The sequence below is a fragment of the Pongo abelii genome, chromosome 19, assembly GCF_028885655.2.
Source record: "Pongo abelii isolate AG06213 chromosome 19, NHGRI_mPonAbe1-v2.0_pri, whole genome shotgun sequence".
NCBI classification, from domain to species: domain Eukaryota; kingdom Metazoa; phylum Chordata; class Mammalia; order Primates; family Hominidae; genus Pongo; species Pongo abelii.
Genome location: NC_072004.2, coordinates 4,313,752 through 4,335,619, shown reverse-complemented (window position 1 = coordinate 4,335,619; position 21,868 = coordinate 4,313,752). Strand labels below are relative to the sequence as shown.

Here is a 21,868-nt window from a genome sequence, read left to right as displayed (position 1 = left end):
GAGGCCCCACCCAGCCCTTGGAAGGAAGGAAAGGGGAGCTAATTTACTGGAAGGAGCAGGCTGCTGTCCCACCCATGGCTCCATCAGTAAATTCTGGCAACATCTTCAGAGACCAAGCCCAGGGTTGGTGGGATGTGCTGGGGTAGGAGGTGACTCTGGAGGAAAAGTGCTCCCTGTTGCCTTCCCCTTTCTACACGGAGCCCCCACGGGCCTCCCAGCCTACACTCACCACCTCAGACTTTCACAGATGCGGGCGGCATCGCCAGCTGGTTCACCCTGGGGGAGAGACGGGCGGGGGTCAGGGTGGTGCATCAGCGAGGGCCGGGCCCGGGCACTGCTCTGGCACATCGCGTCGTGGGGGCCAGCTGACCGGAGGTGCTGGGCAGGGACCTCGTCAGCCCCAGGGGGAGATGGGAGAGCCCAGGGGTCGGGAGAGGAGGGAGAGAGAGGAGTAAAGAGGAAAGGAGAAAGAAGTCAGAAAGTGAGAGGAAGAGGAAGGGGAGGGGTCCCAGCTTTGAAAACCACTAAGTACAGAGACAAACCCAAGTCTGGATCCACCAGACACCACCGTGGCTTCCCACAACTCCAGGCTGACCCTGGCACTGAGCCCCAGAGGCACGGGAAGGCCCCAGGGCTGGACCCCAGCAACCAGGTCACCCACTGGGTCCATCAGAGGTCTGTACCCTCCCCGACCCACCCCAGGGCAGCGCTCACAGTGGCTTTCATGGTCCCTGCTTCCCAGCGGGCACGGCAGGGCCTCCCCTCACCCCCACTCACTGCTGCTCAGCCTTGGCGCGGTCGCTGAGGAAGAAGAGAGCAGTGGCAAGGAAGAACATGCCACCCAGGACCACGACAAAAGGGCAGAGCATGAGCGCGTAGCCCAGGCTCAGGAACTCCCACAGCGGGGAGTCCTTGGTGCTCTGGCGGATCAGGTCTGAGATCTGCAAGGATTTGGGGGTGGATGTCAGGGCAGAGCCCTCCTGAAGCCCCCCATTCTCCCCAGGCCAGCCCCACCCCAGGGCTACTCACAAAGCCAATGAGGTAGGGGCTCCCGGCATCCCCCAGCAGGTGGGAGGTGAAGCTCTGCAAGGCCACGGCAGTGGCCCGCCGGGTGGGGATGACCACGTACTGCGGAACAGGCGGGCAGGTCAGTGGCCAGAGGAGCCAGGCTCACCCACTTGGCCCCAGCCCCGGGCCATGGCACTTCTGAAGCCCCCACACCCTCAGACTCACTCGTGCCCTGTGTCTTGACACCTCTCTCCCCTGGGCCCTGCCCTCCTCCCCACAGTCCCCTCTACTGCCCACCCCACCAGCCACCCCTCTCCTCCCTGAGCCCCTCCCACCCACCCACACGTGCAGTTACCCTCTCAGCCCCAGGGGCTTCCACACCTCCAACCCAGACCACTGTGACCTGCCCCATACTGAAAGCATCATTGGCCTCAAACCTGCTGTGCCCCCAGGACACCCCTCCAAAATGGGAATCTTCACCTCCCTCCCAGCTATGTGTGGTCAAGGAAGGATACTTTGGGGGTTGCCCGGGTGCCAGTCACTAGAGGCCATTAGCCCAGAGCCCTCCAAGCCTTGGAGTACCCGAGCCATCAGGAACGGCCATGCTGCCACCTCTCCAGCACGGCTCCTGCTCCATTCCTGCGACCAGGGTGCCTTGGCTTCTGCCCTTGGCCCTGGGTCACGGGGACACTGAGGTCCAGAGAGGCACATGGTCCCAAGGGAACCCGAACCCCAGCCACAGCCACTTGTCCTCACCTCCCATCAAGCTAAAGATCCATCTTGGTTCCCCTCCCTGAGGACCAGGCAAGGCCTCGACTGGCCTGGGACAGGAGCTGGTGAGGCAGGCCCCTGCCTGGAAGAGCCTCCGCTTCCACCCGCGGGCACCCTTAGCACCGGATGCCAGGCGCTGCTGGGCCCCAGAGCCCCATCAGACCAAGCAGGCCCCAACCCACAGGAGGTTCGCTTCAAAGCGGGGCAGGCCAGGAGGGGCTGGGGTGGGGGTGGGACAGGCACAGCCAGCTCTGTGGGTGCCCAGGCAGCCCCTGTGCCCCCAGCTCTAGCTGCCTCGCCTCTTCGGAGTGCCAGCCTTAGTGGGCATTGTGTGCAAGCAGCCAGCACCCACAGGGCACCCCGTTGCGGGAGAGTTGGGGATGGGTGGAAAAGGGCCTGAATCTGATGAAACGAGTGGCCCCATTTCCAGCAGGAATAAACTGTGACACTTAATAAACTGGGACACGATTTCCCCGGGACCCTGACCCTGCCGGCAGCTGTCAGGGGGCTCCCTGGGGGTGGAGACAGGGGAGGGGGTCCTGCCCAGAACCAAGACTACTTGATCCACACAGACTCACTCCTCCCTTCACCCTGGGCCTGTGCAGTGACCCTGGCGCACCCCTGCCACCGCCTGGCTCCGTGCCGAGGCTCAGAGCTGCGTCAGACCTCCCCACCACCACCCCAGCCCCTGGACTTGGGAGGACACAGAGAGACACCCCATGGGGAAGCGCATACGCCAGGAGGCTCGGTGTGAGGCAAGGCAGGCTTCCTGAAGTGCAGGAGCCAGCAGGGGCCGCAGTGCCTGGCAGCCTCATCTCCCGGGCTGTCCCATGCTGGGGCACCCAAACCTGGGCACTCTGAGAATCCACCCCCGAGTCCTTCCTCTCTGCCCCAGAGCCTGCCCTGACACCTCCCAGACATTCTCCCCTGTCCCCTTGTGACCCTGGCCAGGCTGATCCCTGGGCACGGGACCAAGTGTCACACTCACCCCTGCTAACCCCAGAGGGCCACGAATTCCTAGCCCCACTCCTGGCTCCTCCCAGGGTGCTCCCATCCCCACCCAGGGACACAAGCCCCTGCTGGCTGCTCAGACAGCCCTTTGTCCCCGGCTGGCTGGTCTAGAGCCCATTGTTGGCCCTGTGAAGACAGCCTCTGTCCGCCCGGCCCCAGCCACAGGCACGCCTGGGAGCCAGGCTGAGTAGGGAGGGCAGAGCCTATGGATGCTCAGACCCGGCGGGGGAGGAGGGCTGGCAGGCAGCACCACCTCAGTGCCAGCCTGGCACTGCCAGCCTCCCAGACACTAACCTGAGCCTCGAGACGCCCCCTCCCACTCAGTCTCCACATCTCTCTCTCTCTGCCTGCCCAACCCTGTTTTCCAGCCCTGGCCAGAGGCAGACCCCAAACTCTCTGATCCCCTCCCTGCCTCTGGGTTCACATTCCTGGCAGGACTGCCTTCCCCCCAACCCCCTACCAGCTCTCCTGCCCCTTCACCCGCCCTCCCCAGGCACCCTGTGAGGTCAAGAGGCCTGGGTCAGCAGCACAAGGTGACCTCGGCCTGCCTGGCTCACCATGAGGATGTCTGCAGTGATGGCCCAGTTAGAAAACAGCAGCGTCTCCCCGACGAAGATACAGATCTGCCCAGGAGAATGCAAAGCCACCATCAGCGGTCCCTCCATCCGCAGCAGCCGCAGCCTCTGCTCCCTACACACTGGCTGCTGGCAGGAAGCCCACAAAACCTCACACCCCTCCTGGGCCCACATCCATTCACGGGCTATCCAGAGACTTCAAGCCATGCCCCTGGCCCTGAGGCACCCAGAGGCCCTGGCCAGGCTGTGGCCAGGCTGGGGATGACCAGGGGCAGCCAGAGAACAGGAGCCTCCCCGAGGGAAGGGAACATCCAGCAAGTCAGACCGAATGTCCTGTTCCAGACCCTCCTGCAGCCCAGGCCCAGCTCCCCTCAAGCACCCTTGCCCTCCCCCCGCTGCACTCACATAGGCCCCTACGATGCTGCTCTTGGCAGCCACGAAGATGAGGCAGATGAAGATGGCAGAGCCCAGCATACCCACGGCGCACACCAGTGGGTCGGCCCGCTGGGTCTTCAGGCGGCACCAGCGCGTGGCTCCTGCACCCGTGACCACGCCCAGAAATCCCGTAAAGCAGGTGATAGCCCCAAAGATGAGGCTGTGGGGACAGAGGACAGTGGGGCATGAGTTGAGGCGGCTCAGGGCTAAGGCTGAGGGGCTCTCCTGTCCGAGGTCCCTCGCCAGCCACGGGCCCACCCCGCGGGGCCGCACCTGTCCTTGGCCCCACAGGGTGGGCTGTTGCACGTCTCCGCTGTCTTCTGCACAACTTGGGCGCGGTGCAGGTAGAGCGGAATCCACATGCCCAGGGCCCCTGTGGCGAAGGAGACAGCCGACGTGGCCAGGGAGGAGAAGACGTAGCTGCGGCTGGGGAGAGGCCAGGCAGTGACACTGAGCTCAGGGACCTCCTTCAGCTCCCATAGGCAGCCCCATGCACTGGGGGAACAGGAGGCCCCAAATGCCTCGTCTTACAGGCTCCAGGGGTGAGGGTTCAGGCTGCAGGAATAATTGATTCTGGGGCCAAAATGTCTCTCCCAGCACTGAGACAGCAGAGGTGGGGTGTCTGGCTGAGGGTGCTGGTGGGCTGCCCTGCAGGGACAGGCCCTCTCATCTCAGCACCCCTCTCTCTTCCCGCCACACCCTTTCCCGCGGTACTCACTTTCGAATCAGGGCCTTCATATCTCGGAGCCATGAGGTCCGGGCCTTGAGCTGGTCCCCAAGCTGGTCGGCATGGCCCCTTTTAGTGGCTGGGACCAGAATGAGGATGAGTGTTCCTGTGATCATGCCCAGGACGGGGGACACCTGCCAGGGAGCAGGAAGTTAGGACACCAGGGCCCAGTGAGCCTCATCCCTGCTGCAGAAGGAGGGACTCAGGCAAGCCATGCCTTCTCTGGGCCATAGGTTTCTCCTCTGAGCAGGTATCTGCCCAGCCTTCCTAACTGGGCTGCTGAGAAAAGCTGGGGCTGAGGTCGGTCAGGAGACTGGAGGCTTGAGATGGCCTGTCCAGACCAGGGGCAGGACCAGGGGGGGGAGGGTGCAGGGAAGCCAGACAGACTGAAGGAAGAAGGAGGGGTGGGTGAGTGGAGCAGTGGGTGGATAGATAGAGAAGAGATGGCTAAAGAGGTTGATGGAGAGATGGACAGATAGATGGAGGGATGGACAGACGGATGAATGGATGGACAGATAGATGAGTGGATGGATGAACGGGTGGATAGACGGACGGACGGACCGATGGATGGATGGATGGATGGACGGACGGTTGGACGGTGGATGGATGGACAGACGGATGGAAAATAAGTAGATAGCCAGATGGGATGATGACTTTGAGGGAGGAGAGAATTCCTGGAGCAGGTTCCCCAAGTAGGTTCCTCAGCCGTGGGGCCCTGGGAAGGTGCTGTCTGGGTATGAAGCGTCGGACTGACAGATCAAGTGGGCTGGCATTTGGTGGGGAGCCGATGCAGGCCCCACAGAGGCTCACGAGCCCTTTTGGATCTTCCCCGTGTCCAGCCCATTTTCCAGAACAGAACCTCCAAGGCCCCAGGCTTCTCTCTGGGTGGGAGGGTGACATCCTGGCAGCCTGGATTCCATCTCACCAGCCCCGCAGAACACTCTCCCCCATGCCCCCGGGACTGGGAGCCCCTGGGTTGGGGAGTTCCTCTGCCTGCCACCTCCCTCTCGCCCCCCCATCTCCCCCCCACTAAGAAATTCCACGGAGGCCGCTTCCTTCCTGCTTTTAGGAAAAAACACTTTGTCTTAAGCTTCCGCTCCTCCGAGAGACGGGGGATCTCTGTTTCCTCCGATTGCACTGTCCTGGGGCCTTGGTAACTTGCCCCAAACCCAGTGAGACAGGAAGTGGCTCCAGATCCTGGGGCCCCCACACAGAGGTCTTGTCCCAGCCTTACCCTAGCACAGCGCCAGGGCTGGAAGCAGGAAGCACCGCCATGGACCTGGAATTTCCTGACGTGGTGGGAGAATCCTTGGTTCTCTCAACCTGGGACTCCCGGGCAGGAGATTCCAACCCTCAGCTTGTGGGCCCTGAGGGCGGCGGGGCTGTGTCTGGCTCTGACACCTCAATCTGGACTAATCTGGAAGGGCAGGGATTTCAGAGTCTAGGCAGCTGGGGGAGGAATCCTGGAGGCCTAGGTCCTAGCCTGGACTACATCTCTGGGCAACCCTGGGGCGAGGTCTGGACTGGAGGGTGTCCTCATGGGAAGGGACGTAGGGCTTACCCGCAATGCCCAGTGCCAGTCTCCGGCTGCCTGCTTCACGCTGGAGCCAGTGATGTAGCCCAGGCCACTGCAGAGAAGAGACACACGTCAGGCTGAGCAGAGACAGGGGCTGGGGACAGGGAGTGCCCACTGGTCTGCAAGGCAGGCTGCCCAGCCTCCCCACCCAGCCAGCTGGCCAGGGAGCAGGTCCAGGAGTTTCTCAAAGGCTGGCCACTCACATGTTTAGCTCTCGAGGGCACCTGCCTCGGCTAGAACCCCAGGGAGTGGGAGAACTCAGAAGTCCAAGGGAACCTTGCCCAGATCCTCACCCAGACCCTGGCATCTCCGGCTCTCACCTGCCCAGTGGGATGGCGAAGTAGAAGACGGACAGCATGAGCGTACGCGTGTTCTTGGTGAAGAGGTCGCCAATGATAGTGGGGGCGATGGTGGAGTAGCTGGCCTCACCGATGCCCACCAGCCCCCGGGACAGGACCAGCAGCCAGAAGTACTGTGGGGAGGGGTGGAGGATGCTGGGGGACCGACTACCTGCCGTCTGCCTCACATCCCTAGTTCCCACTTTGCTCCCTCCTCCTGCAGGGCCCAGGAGCCAGGGGAGAGAAGGGTGAGGGTGCTGGTGGGCTGCACTTCCGTAAAGACCACCTCCCCCAGCCACTCCGGGCCTCAGTTTGCCCCTCTGTATAGTGGGTCTGACAGGGCCTGGCCGGCCCAGTGCTGGTATGGGACGGGACTATCCCAGCTTGAGAGTGGTATGGCCCAGGCAGGCCCCCTCTGTCCTCATAGGCACTGGGGACACAAGCCTATGTCTCCACTACTCCACCAACTGGGAGACCTCCTCCCTGGTTCTGACGCCACTTCGGGAGCCTCAAGCCACCACCCTCCACTCTGTGTGTCTCTCCCAAGCCGGGTGGCTGGGCCAACCCTGGCAGCACTGAGGGCCCAGTGTGAAGTGGGGAGTGGGGAGTTGGCAGGGAAGCCCAGGGGACCCAGAGCCCCTCTCCTGCACACACCAAAGGGCAAAGCCCGGCTGAGTGGGGAAGGGTGGGGCCCTGCCAGCTGCTGGTAGCATGATCCCTTTGATGTGGACCTGTTCCCTCCATCCCCCAGCTGCCCGGGGCCTGAGAACCCAGCCTGGTCATCTTTCCCCAGCCCCACCCTGGCCACCCATCTGGCCAGCATCGCCCATGTCCAGCCCTCCCCCGGGTCTCCCTGACTTCCCTCCATCCGCTCACCTCGCTCCTGGCTTGCTGTGCCTGCAGGTGCTGCCTGGGCTGGCCCATCTCTGACCCCTTCATGCTTGTCTCTCTTTCTCCATCTCCCTCTCCCCATCTCCCCATTTGCCCTTAGCTCCTCACCTCTGTTTCTCTTCCTGGGAATCACCTGCCTACAGCCTCGGCCTGTTTTTCTGTTGGGTCATTTTTCTCTTTTGCATTGATTTCTTTTTTTTTTCTTTTTTTCAGATGGAGTCTTCCTCTGTCACTCAGGCTGGAGTGCAGTGGCGCGATCTCACTCACTGCAACCTCTGCCCCCCGGGTTCAAGCGATTCTCCTGCCTCAGCCTCCTGAGGAGGTGGGATTATAGACACCCGACACCACACCCAGCTAATTTTTGAATTTTTATAGAGACGGGGTTTTGCCATGTTGGCCAGGCTGCTCTTGATCTGCCTGCCTCGGCCTCCCAAAGTGCTGGGATTATAGGCATGAGCTACCACATCCGGCCCCCTGTGTGCTTTTAAAGAACAAACATGAGGCTGGGCATGGGGGCTCACGCCTATAATCCCAGCACTTTAGGAAGCTGAGGCAGGAGGATTGCTTGAGGCCAGGAGTTCGAGACCAGCCTGGGTAACAGTGAGGCCTTGTCTCTAAAAAAATTTAAAAATAAGATAAAAATCAGGCCAGGCGCAGTGGCTCACGCCTGTAATCCCAGCACTTTGGGAGGCCAAGGCGGGTGGATCACAAGGCCAGGAGTTCAAGACCAGCCTGGCCAAGATAGTGAAGCCCCATCTCTACTAAAAATACAAAAATTAGCTGGGCGTGGTGGCGGGCGCCTGTGATCCTAGCTACTGGAGAGGCTGAGGCAGAGAGTTGCTTGAACCCGGGAGGCGGAGGTTGCAGTGAGCCAAGATTGCACCACTGCACTCCAGCCTGGGTGACAGAGCAAGGCTCCATTTCAAAAAAAAAAAGAAAAGATAAAAATTAGCAGGACATCATGATGCATCCTAACTACTTAGGAAACTGAGACAGGAGGATCAGTTGAGCTCAGGAAGTCAAGCCTGCAGTGAGCTGTGATCACACCACTGCATATCAGCCTAGGTGACAGAGCGAGACCCTGTCTCAAAAACACATTTAAGGCTGGGCATGGTGGGCTCACATCTGTAATCCAGCACTTTGGGAAGTCAAGGCGAGTGGATCACCTGAGGTCAGGAGTTTGAGACCAGCCTGGCCAACATGGCGAAACCCCTTCTCTACTAAAAATACAAAAATTAGCTGGGCGTGGTGGCAGGCGCCTATAATCGCAGCTACACGGGAGGCTGAGGCAGGAGAATCTCTTGAACCCGGTGGTGGGGGAGGGGGTGGCAGAGGTTGCAGTGAGCCGAGATTGTGCCACTGCACTCCAGCCTGGGCGAAAGAGCGAAACTCTGTCTCAAAATAAACAATATTTAAAAATAAAATGGACATGAAAGGAAACCTTCCACACATCTTATCCTGTAACTTGCTTTTGCTCCCTCATTCTTATCTTTTTGAAACCCATTTATGCTGGTTAATTAACATCTAGTTCATTCTTTTCCTGTTGAGTCTCACAGGGCCAGGCATGGTGGCTCACACCTATAATTCCAGCACTTCAGGAGGCTGAGGCAGGTGGATCACCTGAGGTCAGGAGTTCGAGACTAGCCTTGTCAACATGGTGAAACCCCATCTCTATTAAAAATACAAAAATTAGCTGGGTGTGGTGGCGCGTGCCTGTAATCCCAGCTACTTGGGAGGCTGAGGCAGGAGAATCGCTTGAACCTGGGAGGCGGAGGTTGCAGTGAGCCCAGATTGTGCCATTGCACTCCAGCCTGGGCGACAAGAGCGAAACTCCGTCTAAAAAAAAAAAAAAAAACAGTCATATACACCATTAATCTGTGCACACCCAGTGATGGTCATTTAGATTGCTTCCTTTTTTTTTTTTTGGCTATTACAGTGCTTCTTACATGCATGTGTCTACAAGCTGGAGTTTCTCTCTTGGGTATATACCCCAAGTAGAAGGCTGGGCCATGGGAGATAAACAGAGTTTTACAATATCCTGCCGTTTCGCTCTCCAAAGAGGCTCTACCAATTTACACTCCCACCAGCAGGGCTGGAGTCCCCGATTCCCCACAGCTTTGATCACACTTGGTATTGTCAGCCTTTTTAATTGTTGCCAATCTGACGGGTGTGAAATGGTATCTCATTGTTGTTCTAATTTGCATTTCCCTGATTACTAGAGAAGCTGAGCACTGTCTCTTCCTACACGTATTGGCCATTTGGGTATCTTCTCCTGAAACTGTCTGTAGCTATCCCTTGCCCGTTTTTCTACTGAGTTAGTTGTCTTTTTCTTGTTGATTTATAGTTCTAGATTTTAAGAGCTTGCTTTTTGCTTTACTTTCCCCTATCGGGACTTTATTCTGCAAGATGGTTTGAAACACAGGCCAAACTTTTCTTTCAATCCAGATGGATAGATAGTTCTTCCCAAACCACTCATTTGAGATGCAACTTTCATCCTACACTAAATCCCCACAGAAATAAGGACTCTGGCTCATTGATCTTAGTCCCATCCCTCTGCTGTTTTAGTTACAATCACTGTATTTTGATAACTGAGAGGCAAATCCCCTTTCACTGCTATTTTTTCACAATGTTCTTGGCTGTTCCTGGGCATTTTCTCTGCCAAATTAACTTCAGAATCACATTGCCAAGGTCTACCAGAAACCCCTATGGGATGCAAATTGTGTTGCAATTCATTTATGGATTCATTGGAGGTGACCTGTTTCTCTCTCTGCCTTTGCTTATCTTCTGTCTCCTTCCACACACCCAGAGATGGACCCGGACCTGGCATGGTGGTCCTAGACTTACTGGTCAGTCCCAGGAGCAGCCTCAGAGGTTGGTGACCAGGGGCAAGACGAGGTCCTGAGGGGCCCTAGAGGCTTCTGGTCCAGTCTTTATTTTTGACTGTGGCCACCAGGTTCTGCTTGCCATCCTGGGCCTGGAGCTTTTCCTGACCTGACCCTCCCCCATGAAGCAAGGATGTCCTTGGCAAACCTGCTGATTCTCTCTGCTCTCCCTCCAGTGTCCCCACCATCAACCCAAATCTGACCCTGCCATTGTTCTTCAAACTTTTCCAGAGCTCAGCACTGCCACAGAAGGAAGCCCAGGCTCTCTAGCCTGGCATTCAAGGTTCTCCATGACCCAGTCCCTGCTTTCTTTCCAGTGAAAATGCAATCCTCAATCTTTCTTTCTTTTTTTCTTTTTTTTTTTTTTTTGAGATGGAGTTTTGCTCTTGTCACCCAGGCTGGAGTGCAGTGGTGCGATCTCTGCTCACTGCAACCTCCGCCTTCGAGGTTCAAGCGATTCTCCTGCCTCAGCCTTCCAAGTAGCTGGGATTATAGGCATGCACCACCATGCCCGGCTAATTTTTGTATTTTTAGTACAGATGGGGTTTCTCCATGTTGGCCAGGCTGGTCTCGAACTCCTGACCTCAGGGGATCCACCCGCCTTGGCCTTCCAAAGAGCTGGGATTACAGGCGTGAGCCATCACACCTGGCCCAATCCTCAATCTTTCAACACACTCCACCATTTCTGCATCAGTGGGTTGGCTCCCTCTGCCCATGCTACCTTCACCAAAAGGCCTAATCTCACAGTCCTGCCTGCCCAGTGCAAATGCCACCTCCTCCAGGAAGCCTTCCCTGACCCCATGGATTTCAAGAGACTGTTGTCTCTTCAGTGAGGACTCTCAGCACTTTTTCTACACCTCCTGAAGGCTCTGAGCACAGGAGCTCCTGTCAAATCTTCCTACTCCGAAGGCTGGGTACTCCCAAGGACAGGGCTATCCTGAAAGCTCCTTGAAGACAGATCATGCTCTCCCCTTTTTCCTTCATCTTTCTCTATAGCAGCCGCCATGTGATTGCCACTCTCTGCTTGAATATGCCTCGAGATGGGGGAACTCACTACCTCACAAGGCAGCAGTCTCATCTTTGGAAGGAGGAACAGAAACAATGACTGGCTGAGCGCTCGCCGTGTTCCAGGGTCTGGACCTTCACAGCTCAGCTACTTCTCAAGGGCAACCTTTGAGTTGGGAAGTATTATCCCCATTTTAAAGATGAGGAAACTGAGGCTCAGAGAGATTAAGTTCCTCCAGGTCACAAAGCTGAGTAGGAAACAAAGTTGGGATATTCAAGCCCAGGCCTGTGGGAGCTAAATGAGAAGACTCTTGTTTGTGTTGAACTGATGTTTGCTTCTCTGGGATGTCGATCCAAGAAGTTAGCTGGTCATCAGACCAAGCACAAACTGAGCAAGAACCAGAGAGGGGTAGTGACTCCCCCAGGGTCACACAGCCAGATAATGGCAGAGCCAGGACTAGGACGCAAGCCCCTCACTCCTAGGCCAGACTTGTTCTTTGCATCCATCCCAAATCAGAGGGACGCTCAGAAAGAGTCAGGAGGCCACATGGGCTGGAAGGCTGTCAGTCAGGCCAGCGTGGGGAAGGCCCCAGCCGCAGGGCTGGTTTATAAAAGTACCCAAAGACCACCTCGTCCTTCTGCACTGGGAAGACAGTGGGGTTCAAGCAAAGGAGCTGGAAGCCCCGGGCTGGATTCTTCAACAGGCCAATAAGACTAGCTACTCACCGGAGGGACCAGGACAGAGGGGTTGGGGAGAAGCCGGGCTGGGCCTCACCTGCTGGGGAATGAAGGAGCTGGAGAAGGTGACGGCCGACCAGAAGAAAATGCCGCAGCTGAGAATCACCTTCCTGTTGAAGCGGTCGCCCAGGTAGCCGAAGATGGGGGCAGCCACCATGAAGCTGCAGATGAACACTGCAGGGAGAGGAGAGCTTGAGGGGCGGCCCAGGTCCCTGCGCCTCGGCCTCCCAGCCCATTTCACACCGGCTCGAGGCCAAGAGTCTGTGGAGCAAAGGGACCAAGGAAGCAGCCCAGAGAGGAAACCTCAGCCCGACCTGCACCCCAGGAAGGTGGGAAAGGCCTTACGAGGTCAGGCAAGTCCATGACGCCATCCTCTTCCGTGTATGTCCGGTTCCCCCAGTTTGTCCAGGTTTGGGTGAGCCCTTTGGATACTTTTTAAAAGAGTCAAGATCTATTTATTGAACACTTCCTACATGGCAGACACTATGCTAGGGGCTCACCATGTCATATCTCGCATATCTTTTAAAAATTTTATTTTTATTGTTTTGAGACAGGGTCTCGCTCTGTCACCCAGGCTGGAGTGCCGTGGCACAATCTCGGCTCATTGCAACCTCCATCTCCTGGGTTCAAGCGATTCTTATGCCTCAGCCCCCTGAGTAGCTGGCATTACAGGCACGTGCCACCACACTTGGCTAATCCTTGTATTTTAGTAGAGATGGGGTTTTGCCATGTTGGCCAGGCTGGTCTTGAACTCCAGGCCTCAAGTGATCCACTCACTGTGGCCTCCCAAAGTGCTGGGATTACAGGTGTGAGCCACCGCGCCCAGCCATATCTCATCACGTATCTTTGTATCTCATGTATTACGTATCTTTCCAGCCCCCTCCCACCTCACAGATGCGGAGACAGACTCAGAGGGAGAGTGACTTGCCCAAGACCCCACAGGCAATAAATGTTCCAGTGGGGATCTGACCCCAGCTGTCTGACTCCAGAGCCTGTGTTCCTTATACTTTACCACACTGCACTCCTTGCTCTACTTGGGAAAGAAGCTCAGAGAGGGGAAGGGATCTACCCAAGGTCACACAGCAAATCAGGCAGAACTGGGCCTGGAACTCCAGATTTCGCACTTGCTAGACCACACAGCTGCCCTCGTTCCCAGCGCGCTGCAGGGCCTTTCCTAATGGCTGAAAACACTGTCATCCATCTGTCCATCCTACCGTCTTGTCATTCAACAACAACAACAATTTTTTTGTACCTACAATGCACCAGGAACCGTTTTAGGTGTTTGGCATATATCAGTCAACAAAAGAGACAAAAAACCCTACCCTATGGAGCTTTCATTCGAATGAGGAGAAATAGACAATAAAGAAATAAATCAATAACACAGCTTGTCAGATGGTGGCAAGTGCTACAGAGGGTGGGAGGGGCTGAAACAGGAGCTTGGAAGGGTGTGTGTGAGAGCAAGTGGATGCCACAATTTTATATTTTTTGAGACAGAGTCTCACTGTATCACCCAGGCTGGAGTACAATGGCACAATCTCCGCTCACTGCAACCTCCGCCTCCTGGATTCAAGTGATTCTTCTGCCTCAGCCTCACGAGTAGCTGGGATTACAGGCACGCACCGTCACGCTCTGCTGATTTTTGTATTTTTAGTAGAGATGGGGTTTCACCATGTTGGCTAGGCTGGTCTCCAACTCCTGACCTCAGGTGATCTGCCTGCCTCGGCCTCCCAAAGTGCTGGGACTACAGGCGTGAGCCACCGCGCCTGGCTGAGAGAAATTTATTGATATAATTAGCTGGTGTTTTATTTGTGAGACAGCATCTTGCTCTGTTGCTCAGGCAGCTGGAGTGCAGTGGTGCGATCTCCGCTCACTGCAACCTCCGCCTCCCAGGTTCAGGCAATTCTCCTGCCTCAGCCTCTTGAGTAGCTGGGAGGACAGGCGCCTGCCACCACGCCCAGATAATTTTTGTATTTTTAGTAGAGATGGGGTTTCTCCATGTTGGCCAGCCTGGTCTCGAACTCCTGACCTCAAATGATCCACCCGCCGCAGCCTCCCAAAGTGCTGGGATTACAGGCGTGAGTCACTGCACCCGACCACCACAGTTTTAAATAGAGCGGTCAGAGAAGGGGATATTTCAGCCAGGACCTGGAGGAGGTAAGGAAACAAATCATGCAATTATTGGGGCAAAAACAGCAAGTGCCTAGGCCCTGGGGCAGGAGTTTACTTAGCATGTTGGAGGAGCAGGAAAGAGGCTGGGGTGGGGCCCCGGAGCCCACTGTGATGACTGTGACTTCCATGGGTGAGAAAGGAAAACATGAGGGCATGTTGAGCAAAGGCTGTGACCTGGCTTTGTTCTTCCAGAACAAGACGTTTAGAAGATTCCACAGGGAGGCCACTGCCAGTGATGGGAGGGGCCTTGGAGGTCCCAGGTGGGATGAAGAGGCCCAGAGCAAGGCAGGGTAGACCCTAGGTCACACAGCGAGGTGGCCCCCCATTCCTCCCCCTGGAAAGCAGTCCCACAGCTGATGGGCAGATGGCCAGACAAAGGCTGGGAGTGACAGACACGGCAGCCAGTTGGCCTCTGACCGCCAGGCTGAATGTGTGCGTGGTCCTGGCTGCTCCTCCGTGGGCCTGAGACCCTGATGAGATGGGACCTGAGAGAAGAGAAAGAGGGAGAGAGGAAGGAGGAAAAGAGAGAGGTGAAAGAGAGGCGAGAGGGCCGGGCAGAGCTCCCCTGAACCTGGCTAGAGGAGTGACTGCCCCTCTCTTACGCCAGCAAGAACAGGCCAGTGAGCGCGCATGGGTGGTGGGTGTATGAGCAGACCACTTAATTCCAGAGGCCTTGGGTAGAATCAGCATGCGGGTGCACAAATCCAGGCATGAGACACACTCCCTGGGCTCAAATTCACCTCTGCTCCTTCCCAGCAGGTGACCTCAGTCAGGCTACAGCCTTTCTGTGTCTCACCTTCAGTGGTGTGCTGATAAATGTTTAACTGGCTCTGAAAAAGGGGTGAGGGGAGCCCCGATGTGGCGTGTTTGCTCATTTCTTTTTTTTTTTTTTTTTGAGATGGAGTTTCACTCTGTCACCCAGGCTAGAGTGCAATGGCGCCATCTCGGCTCACTGCAACCTCTGCTTCACGGGTTCAAGTGATTCTCTTGCCTCGGTCTCCCGAGTAGCTGGGATTATAGGCGCCTGCCACCACACCCGGCTAATTTTTGTATGTTTAGTAGAGACGGGGTTTTGCCCTGTTGGCCAGGCTGGTCTCAAACACCTGATCTCAGGTGATCCTCCTGCCTCGGCCTCCCAAAGTGCTGAGATTACAGGGGTGAGCCACCGTGCCCGGCCGTGTTTGCTCATTTCTGTGGTGTAAACACTCCGCCCTGGCTGAGTTCAAGCTACTCACGTCGTGTCACTGATGGGCGTTGGAAAGGGATGTGCAGGAACATGCAATTGTCCAGTGTTTCTACTGCACAAATAGAATAGACGCCACTCACCATAGGAACACAGATAACGCTTAAACACAGCAAGATAATTAGGAAGTGAGGACTTTTGAGTAGTTATTACCTTGTTTCTAATTATTTAATTGTAAGCTGATATCGTTTAGTTTTTAACAATGGTTGTATTTTACGACTAGCTCACACACCATTCCTGAAATGTTAACAATTGACTCTCATGAGCTGGCCCGAGCCAGCGCCAACATGCCAACATCCTCGTCTGTAAAATGAAGATAAAAATAGCAGCTCTCCAGGGTGGGTCTGGGTGCTGGATAGCACGTGCAAGGTGCTTAATGCCACACCCTGCCCAGAGCAGGCCGGCCTTGGTCAACACTGGGCCCTTGTTTAAATTAGTCAACGCAGAAATTATTGCCTCACATTTAGAAAAAGAATTTTTCCTGCTGGGCCTGCCTCCAAGGACCTGCCTGAGATCAGATCAGAATGTGGCAGGAGGGAGATTTCCAGTTGCATCAGGACTGACACATGTTAGGGAGAGGAGGAGGAATTGTTCTCTCTGTGCCTGTCTGTGCTAGGTGGGAAGTGGACAGAAAGAATGAGAAGAGAAGTTGCCCCCTGTCTGGCCAGGGGCAGATCCTGTTCATAGGTTGCTTTGTTTAAAGGACAACCTATGCTGGGGAACCACCAAGGAGCTCCAGATCCTGCCAGGATAATGAAGAGAGGCTTCCTGGAGGTGGTGGTGTCAAAGCTGGGCACTGAAGCACGCATAGGAGTTAACTGCTACGATAATACTTAACATCAAGAATATACACTGAAATATAAACTTCAGATCTTATCAGCAATGTCGTATAATGGTTCACGAGGCATGATGCTTAGTGTTCATAATAACTGCAGTTATTATTTATGGAGCACTTATTATAGGCAAGGCCCAGGATGCAGCCTTGACATATGCACAGATGATCTCATTTGTTCTGTTCTCTTCATTTTACAGAGGAGACAATGGAGGCCAAAATCAGTGATGTCACACAGCTAGTGTGCGGCTGAGCCAGAATTTAAACCCCAGTTTGGCAGACTCCAGAGTCCTTGCTCTAAATCACTGCCCAGACTGCCATGCTGGGAAGGGGGAGGGTCCCAGCTGATGTTCCCAAGGTCAGGGAAAGTTCAGGGCCTGTGGAGGACAGCAAGGAGACAGGTCAGGCCACGGCCTGAGGATGCTGAAGAGGAAGCAGCGAGAGATGAGGCTGTGGAGGGAGGATGGGGCTAAAGACCAGGACAGGGTTTGGTGTTTAGAAGGTGACAGAGAACCACAGTGCGCTCTCTCCACCCCGCTCCCCAACACCATGGTGGGACCCTTGAAAAAGCCCCCTCCCGGGGGGGTAAAGAAGAGCTGGAGGGACGTGACCCAGACCTTCGCCAGACCCCGGCCATCATGCTCCATTGTCCCCTCTTGCCCACAGTGGAGCAGGAAGCATAGGCCCTTCCTAGCTCTTTCAACCCCTCACTGGTTTCTGGCTGCTCACTCAGATGGGCACAAGCCCCCAGGACTGCAGGTGGACTCCTGGCAGAAGCTGGCACGCCCTGTCCCCACCCACCGGCCCCAGCCTGCTGAACTTGCCCAAGCACCTACGTGCCCTTAGCTCACCTGATCCTCCCCACGTCCATCCCCATCTAACAGCTGAGGTCACTGAGGCCCCAAGAGGTGGAGGAAGTTGCCCGAGATGACAGACCAAATTAGGAAGGCACAGTCTGGACCTGCCTGCCCCTCAGTGTCTTCCCCTGGGACACGGCAGTCCAGAGTCAGGAGGGAGGTGGGATCCATCACTGCCGCCCTCTCTCTGCTCAGGACAGACAGGAGGGGGGACCCCGCCTGGCCCCCTGGAGGTCACAGGCCATGGAGGGGCCTGAACGCAATCAGGGTAGGGACGGGGAGGGGGCTGAGAGAATGTTCCTGGCAGAAGGGACAGGAAAGGCGAAGCCTTGCCCATGTGAACTGTGTCCGATGGGGACACAGAGGCCAGCAGGCAACTCTGCTGAGAATAAAGACCAGCCTGGGCTGGGCCTCCAAGCTAGAAGCTTCCACTGCCCACCACCCCTCAATCCCGTGGTCTTTGTTTGTTTGAGGAGAGCTTTCTGGGCAGACTGGCAGCCCCACCCCTGGTTTTGGTAGGGGCGGCTTTCCCAGCAGTTCCCGCAGGGACATCCTGTGGAGGGTGTGGGGAAGCCCTCGCTCAGCTCACGTGTGCTGAGCCCACAGGTCTAGGACAATGGAGAGGCAGGGCAGGGAGCCAGGGCCGAGCGGGCAGGGCCGGGACAGCAGGGAGGGAGGAGTCAGAGCAGCCCGCCCGCCTCAGGGTCTTGGGCCAGGGCCTCACTCCCTTCTCCTCGCTGGGCTGGCAGGAGGCCGTCAGAAAGCCAGTGCCGTCCACCTCTCACGGCAGCCCAGAGCTCAGAACCCCGACGGGCACTCGGTGTCCTGGTGGGCAGCCCCAGGACCCCTGTCCATGGTCAGGGGAGCCATCCCCATGGCACACATGGCCCGCATGACCCCAGAAGGCAGTTTTGGAGCAGGAAAGGGCAAGTCTGAGCTTGGGGGAGCCCTGAGCCCCCACTCTGTGGCCTTGGAGCCTGCATTCAGCCCTTGCCTTGGCCTGGGCTGAACCACGGCTATTTTTACATGGCCGATCTGTTATTTGGAGAAGACCCGCCATCCTCCACATCCTGTGGGCAGGGAGGGTGCTCAGGCAGGCATGGGTGGGGCAGGGGCCAGGCTCTGCCATCCAAGGGGTGGCCTGGGCTGGCCAAGCTGACGGAGAACGCTCAGGACAGATTGCCCCGTCAGCGCCTGAAAGCTCACCACACTCAGACTTCCCCGTGGAAGGATGGGAACACCTGCTCCGTGATCCCCTACTCAGGATGTAAACCCTGTGTTGGCCTCTCAGGCCTCAGGGTGAGTGAGGTTTTGGGGCTACCCCTTGAAAAGGAGGGCTTTGGGGAACAGCCGCAGGGGCTGCCTGGTTGTGCCTGCAGAACCCAAGTCTGCTGAAGCAGGAGTCGCTGGGCTGGCCAAAGAGGGTAGGGGAGAACGGCCAGAAGGAGACTTACCCCCAAAACAGAGGCACTGTCTGGTTTCGGTCTGAGCTGGCTCTTCCTCTGTCCCCACTCTCCCTCCGTTCCCCCATCCCCATCCTGGCACTTCCTAGTGAGCCTACAAACCCCGGCCCTAAGTAGCCTTCAGCTTCCTCTGCTGCCGCTTCCCACACTTGGTCCCAGAATGAATATCCTGAGACACACATCTTTTTTTTTTTTTTGAGATGGAGTCTCGCTCTGTTGCCCAGGCTGGAGCACAGTGGTGCAATCTCAGCTCACTGCAACCTCGGCCTCCCAGGTTCAAGCGATTGTGCCTCAGCCTCCCGAGTAGCTGGGATTACAGATGCCCGCCACCACACCTGGCTAATTTTTTGTATTTTTAGCAGAGACGGGGTTTCACCATGTTAGTCAGGATGGTCTTAATCTCCTGACCTCATGATCCGCCCGCCTCGGCCTCCCAAAGTGCTGGGATTACAGGCGTGAGCCACCGCGCCCAGCCTGAGACACACATTTTACATGGACTGCCCTGCTCCAAAACCTTCTCTGTCTCCCTACTGCCCCAAGACAAAATCTACATGCCTTATCTTGGCCTTCAAGCCTTTCACGGTCAGACCCTGCTCACTGTCCAGCCTCTTCTCCTTCTGTTCTCCCCATACACCAACCCATGGCCAATGGGCCACAGGCCACTCGAGTCAGGCAGCACCACAAACAGCCTTCCTTCTCCCTCGTCCTTCCCTGTGTTGCATTGATGCTGATTTCCTCAGATCTAGCTTCTAATTCACTTTTCTTTTCAACTAGGTTTAGTCTACTCATTAACTCACCTAATTATTCCATTTTTTATTTTAATACATATTTTTCACTTCTAGTATTTTTGAATATTAGTCTTTTAAACATTTTCCGGTTCTCTTTTCATAATGTTCTGTTCTTGTCTTACAAATCCTACCCTTTCCTTTAGAGCTCTGAATATTAAAGACACCTAATTTTAAAGTCCCTTTGCGACGAGTCTGTTTTCCCATCTTCAGAGTCAGCTGACTCCCTCTCAAAAAAATGAGGGAGAACTGTGTGCTCTATGAATTTTTTTTTTTTTTTTGAGACGGAGTCTTGGTCTTGTTACCCAGGCTGGACTGCAGTGGTGTGATCTCGGCTCACTGCAACCTCCACCTCTTGGGTTCAAGCGATTCTCCTGCCTCAGCCTCCCGAGTGAGTAGCTGAGATTACAGGCGCCCACACCACGCCCAGCTAATTTATGTATTTTAGTAGAGATGGGGTTCACCATGTTGGTTCAGGCTGGTCTCAAACTGCTGACCTCGGGTGATCCACCTGCCTCGGCCTCCCAAAGTGCTGGGATTACACGTGTGAGCCACCGTGCCCGGCCTGCTCTATTAATTTCGAATTTGGGTTTGTCTTCATTGGAAATTGTCCCCTGTGTCCCATGCAGGCTCTGGGTCATGAAGAATTCCCTAAGGAATTGTTTGGGATTTGCTTCTGCCGGCGTCCCTGGAAACACAGGGGGCCTCTATGGGGAAGGAAGTGGAAGCCCCAGGCCTGTACGGAGCAGGGGCTGGAACCAGACTTTCTGCATAAAGCCAGAGCCAGGTGGGAAATGCCCATTCTTGAAAGGGAACTCTACCAGAAAAACTACCCACCAGCCTGGGGACACAGCTTGGAATCAGGAAGCTTGGATGGAAACGAAATCATCCCATGGTTAGAACGAAGAAACCCCAGGCCCGGAAACTGAGCCAGGCGGGCGTTCCCTTGATGAATCTGGGTGATGTGTTCTATGGAAGTTTGTTGCGCCATTCTCACTACTTTTTATGTCTGTTTAAAATTTTTCATGATAAAAATGTTTATATTGAAAATACTCTAACAAGCTTCGAAGACATTTATCTGGTCCCTGAACACTCTGCGTCACTTGGCTTCAATTCTAGCTCCCACTCCGGTTTTTGAGTTCAGCTTTCTGCTTCTGGCATCTGGGAATTTCCCTGCTAGCTTTAGCTGTCAAGCTCAGCTTTGTAATTTCAACATGTTTTCTTGGCATATTTTATCTAGCGTGGAGGGGAAAGGAGGGCTTCACACATCTACTCGATCTCACACACTGACTACAAACTCTAACTCATCCTTCAAAGCCCCATTCAAACGTCTCTTCCTCAGGGAAGTGTTCTCCACCTGCCACCAGACAGAGCTAGGTGCACGCTCTCTGCCGTCCACCCAGGCTCCCACAGCCCCCTGTGCCTGGGTGGTGACTTGATGATACGTTTTCTGCCCCCATAGATAGAGGGAATCTACCTGAGGGTGAGAACTGAGTCTGGGCAGAGCCCAGCACACAGCCTGCCAGGCAGTAGGTTCAGTGGCAGCTGCTTCTCTAGGTGTAGACCATGGGGACTCCTGATTTCCCAAAACAGCAAAACCTATGAGCGTTTGTGTGTGTGTGTGTGTGTGTGTGTGTGTGTGTGAGATAGAGTCTCACTGTGTCACCCAGGCTGGAGTGCAATGGCACGATCTCGGCTCACTGCAATCTCCGCCTCCTGGCTTCAAGCGATTCTCCTGCCTCAGCCTCCCGAGTAGCTGGGATTACAGGCACCCACCAACACACCTGGCTAATTTTTGTATTTTTAGTAGAGATGGGGTTTCACTATGTTGGACAGGCTGGTCTCGAACTCCTGACCTCAGATGATCCACCTGCCTCAGCCTCCCAAAGTGCTGGGATGACAGGCGTGAGCCATAGGCGCCCAGCCTATGAGCTGTAATTCTGCTGTGGGCTTTCAGAGAGGCTGAGATATGGCTCCTGCAGGGGGTCCAGGGGCCAGGTCCAAACCAGCAGCCATCTAATCTGCAAAGGGGCTGCTGAAAGTGGGCTCATCCTCAGCAGTTTTCGTGCCTGGTCCCAAGAGGGAAACAGCAGGGGCAAGCTCAGGCCTAACCCTCAGCCACCCCTGCTCCTTGTCTCCTGGCCCAGCAGCCCTGGTGCCCACAAATAAGCAGGCAGCCCAGCTCTCAGCCCTGGCCCTTTGATCTGGGCAAGCACCAACACCTGGCTGGCGCCCTCCACCTGGCTCCAACCTTATCGGGCTTGGGGAAGGCACAGGTGCCTGGGACACAGGCCAATTATGTGACTTGCCTAGTTGTCCACTGAGTCACATCATGGTCTACTCGACTGGCTTCTTGGCTTAGGTGGCCGAAGGGGTGAGGGCACCCTGGGGAGCCATCCTAGCTGTACCGGGGTAGGTGACAGGTGAGGTCCATGGTGTACAGACTAGAGGGTCCCCGAGAATGCCGGCAATTCTCACCATGGCCCACAGGCCCCCACCCTGGGGACACTGAGATGCCAGGCATCCAGGCCCCCCCACCCCCGGCCTGTGGGCAGCAGAGGC

At 56.0% G+C, this 21,868-nt stretch overlaps 1 protein-coding gene across 2 annotated transcripts in view; it reads right to left on the bottom strand.

Annotated features, from left to right (window-relative positions):
• Positions 1-21,868, bottom strand: part of SPNS2 (SPNS lysolipid transporter 2, sphingosine-1-phosphate) — a 40,405-nt gene that overhangs the window by 1,777 nt on the left and 16,760 nt on the right. Inside the window, exons 3-12 of one of the 2 annotated variants that reach the window (XR_008515246.2) lie at positions 11,995-12,131; positions 6,424-6,575; positions 6,089-6,155; positions 4,519-4,661; positions 4,074-4,226; positions 3,771-3,960; positions 3,348-3,413; positions 1,030-1,128; positions 778-941; positions 48-276 (exon numbers count right to left, since the gene is read on the bottom strand). Coding sequence is in view for 1 of the 2 variants with exons in the window: in XM_009251154.4 (XP_009249429.2) it covers positions 234-276; positions 778-941; positions 1,030-1,128; positions 3,348-3,413; positions 3,771-3,960; positions 4,074-4,226; positions 4,519-4,661; positions 6,089-6,155; positions 6,424-6,575; positions 11,995-12,131 (1,214 nt within the window). In the remaining variant the exon portion in view is untranslated. The remainder of the gene's footprint in view (positions 1-47; positions 277-777; positions 942-1,029; positions 1,129-3,347; positions 3,414-3,770; positions 3,961-4,073; positions 4,227-4,518; positions 4,662-6,088; positions 6,156-6,423; positions 6,576-11,994; positions 12,132-21,868) is intronic. The other variant, XM_009251154.4, reaches the window with a different exon arrangement.